Here is a 3,151-nt window from a genome sequence, read left to right as displayed (position 1 = left end):
AGGCGCGGGAAGCGCCGCAGCAGCGCCCGCGTGCGCGACGTCAGGAAGAACACGGTCTCCACCACCGCCTGGTTCTCCATGAACACCAGCTTCACCTGAGGACCGGGGCGGGGAGGCGGGGAAGGAGGTCAGGGTCGGCCGGGGTTGCCACGCCCAGCTCCCCGACCGCAGCTTCCCCGGCTGGGGGATTGGGAAATCCATTCCTTCGCGTGGGCATGCAGTTCTTATTTTGACCGGCAGGAGGCAGTGCAGGGCAATGGTTAAGAATGTGGGCCCTGGAGGCCAAGCGCCTGGGTTTGCGATCCCGGCGCCACCATCTGACAGCTGCGTGACTTTTGCACCTGACAGCCCCTCCGAGTTTCCGTTTCCCCCGCGGGAAACAAGCCAGCCATCCCTTCATGCGCCGAGAGGCAGCGGTTCTCCAGGTGTGGGCCCTGGCCCAGCAGCCCCCGCTTAACCTGTCAGGATCTGGACGGAAATGCATATTCTCAAGCCCGCCCCCACCTGCTAAGTCAGAAACTCTGGGGGCGGGGCCTAGCAACCTACCGTGACAGGCCCGGAAGGAGATTCCCACGCTGGCTCAATTGTGAGAGCCACTGGTCTGGTAAAGCCAATCCAGTGGTTCTCAACCTTCTGGCCCTTTAAACACAGTTCCTCATGTTGTGACCCAACCATAAAATTATTTTCGTTGCTACTTCATCACTGTAATGTTGCTACTGTGATGAATCGTCATGTAAATATCTGATATGCAGGATGGTCTTAGGCGACCCCTGTGAAAGGGTCGTTCGACCGCCAAAGGGGTCGCGACCCACAGGTTGAGAACCGCTGCCAGACATAGACCATGGAGCCAGACTGCCGAGGTTTGAGTCTGGGCCTCACCACTTTCCAACCTTGTCATGGAACCTGTGCCTCAGTTTCCTCCTTAACCTCCTTTCCCCCAGTTTCCCTTTCTGGGAACTGAACATTCATTCCCTCGTGCACGGAGAGGCAGATCCGGCAGCGCCTCTGGAGCCTGCTGCCCGAGCTGAGATGCTGGAGACCTAACCTTCCGGCAACTGCCCTGACCTCCATCTCATTGTGAAATGGTGATGATGAGGACATCTCTGTGATGGGAAGGCTGAAATCAATGAAAGCATTTAGCATGCTGCCTGGCACAAATATTACTGTTATTCAACAATACCCACTCAAAAAGTAAGTGTTCTCAAAGCGTTCCTTATCACTATAATTATATAGTAACTAGAGGCCCCGTGCAGGGATTCGTGCACCAGTGGAGTCCCTCGGTCTGTCCTGCGGGGATAGGGCCGAAATCGGTTCTCCGATATCCCCCAAGGGGTCCTGGATTGCGAGAGGGCGTTTCTCAGGTGATGCACCCTGAAATCGGGCTCCCTCCTCTCTGGTTCTGGGTGTGTTACCCGAGAACCGCAGCTGCCAAGTCACTGCAGCTCGGTAGCTCCTGCATTGAGCATCTGCCGCCTGGTGGTCACTGAATGTCATAGCTACTGGTCAGATTGTCACTTAGGCTTTTATATATAGAGATTATATAGTAAAGACCACGTCCCCGTAATGGTCTTCTCTAACTGTCCTGCTGAGCAAACACTCTGGCTCTCTCTCACCCCTCCTGGCCATGGCACTTACCCCCTGAAGCATGCCACCTCTTTATTGGCTGATTTGCTTACTGCCTGTTTGCCCTGCCTAAGATGTGAGCCCCACAAGGATTTGGTGCATTTCAGACACCTGGCCCAGAGCGAGGGCTCAATACATCCTGCATGTGTGTGCACACCAGTGTGTGGGTGTGCAGTGACGTCCAGGGCCCACGTCTCTGGAGTGGAGGTCAGGGTACACAGTGTTTGAATCCTGGCTTTGCCTCTTAGTAGCTCTGAGTCCTTGGGCAAGTGACTTCCCTTGCATTTTAGCCTGTTTCCTTGTCTGCAAAATGGAAATAATAAAGCCTGTTGAACAGGGTCCTGGTGCGGATAAAATGAGACCATCTGTGTCCAAAGCTTGGAAGGCTGGCAGGAATCAAATCCCAGCTATTACTACCGTCTTCCTCGAGCTCTCAGCAGCCTTCAGATGGTGGCCCTGCCTCCTTCCTGGAACACAGGTGGCTTTTGGCTTCCGTCACCCTGAAGAGGCCTGGCGTTCCTCCTTCCCCCCAGGTACAGTGGGGCCTTGACTTACGAGTGTCCCGACTAACGAGTTTTTTGAGATACCAGCTGTCTCTCGGCCGATTTTTTGCATTGAGTTGATAGAGTAATTTGAGTTAACGAGCTCCTTAACGAGGTCGGTCTTGGAACGATTTAAACTCGTAAGTCAAGGCCCCGCTGTAAATTTTTCTTGATTAAAGATGTGATCTAATAACATGTTTATTTACTTGCTTGGTAACAGAAAAAAATTAATTACTAACTGTTAATTGAGTAAATCGTTAGCAATATTCTTTTTACTTGTATATTTTGTTCTGTTTTTATATCTTTCTTTGTCTTGACCTCAGGTTCCTATTTGTAAAATGTGGGTTATTCTTGAATCCCTTTACTTTTACAAAGTAGTAGTATAAATACCTATTGAGTACCTTAGTATCCTTAGAAGAAAAGAATGGTTTAAAAGTAGCCTGCTCATAATGTTTAAATTTTATTTTTCCATTTTAAAAATAGTATATTATGGAAAAATTTAAACATATATAAAAGTAGACATAATACTGAAATGAATCCCATGAACCTACACCCAACCTCAAGTCATAGTCATCATCATGTCATCTATACTCAACCATATTTCCACTCCTCCCATATTATTTTGAGCAGATCCCAGACACATTTCATTTCGTCTGTAAGGATTTAATTAAATAAGTATTTGAAACAAAAACAAAGCAAGTTAAAATAATGTTTTTAGGGTATTGGTTGGCTTGGGATTTCCATGTAATCTGGTAATAGACCAGTAGACAAGTAGAAATAAAACATAAACGTTGATAATTGTAACTTTAGTTAATATCTTCTCCTTTTACAAAATAAGTAAGTGTTCAGTATGTGTCTGATATTAGGGTATAGGTCTTGGGGCTCCAAGAACTAAAAAAAAGTAAAATTTTTTTCTCTGTTTGTTAAGGAGCTTATATATATTTTTTCATCTGATAATCTTTAGGGAAAAATGTTGATATAATTTT

General features: G+C 47.5%; 1 protein-coding gene across 2 annotated transcripts in view; it reads right to left on the bottom strand.

The window, feature by feature from the left end:
• Window positions 1-3,151, bottom strand: part of LOC102256144 (chromosome unknown open reading frame, human C19orf68) — a 30,177-nt gene that overhangs the window by 19,682 nt on the left and 7,344 nt on the right. The window contains exon 3 of one of the 2 annotated variants that reach the window (XR_001364683.1): window positions 835-1,117. Coding sequence is in view for 1 of the 2 variants with exons in the window: in XM_014550497.1 (XP_014405983.1) it covers window positions 1,073-1,117 (45 nt within the window). In the remaining variant the exon portion in view is untranslated. Of the gene's footprint in view, window positions 1-818; window positions 1,118-3,151 lie in introns of those variants that run through there. The other variant, XM_014550497.1, reaches the window with a different exon arrangement.

The sequence above is a fragment of the Myotis brandtii genome, unplaced genomic scaffold, assembly GCF_000412655.1.
Source record: "Myotis brandtii unplaced genomic scaffold, ASM41265v1 scaffold601, whole genome shotgun sequence".
In the NCBI taxonomy this organism is placed as follows: Eukaryota; Metazoa; Chordata; class Mammalia; order Chiroptera; family Vespertilionidae; genus Myotis; species Myotis brandtii.
The sequence above is the reverse complement of the archived record's forward strand: the minus strand, read 5'-3'. Positions and strand labels throughout refer to the sequence as shown.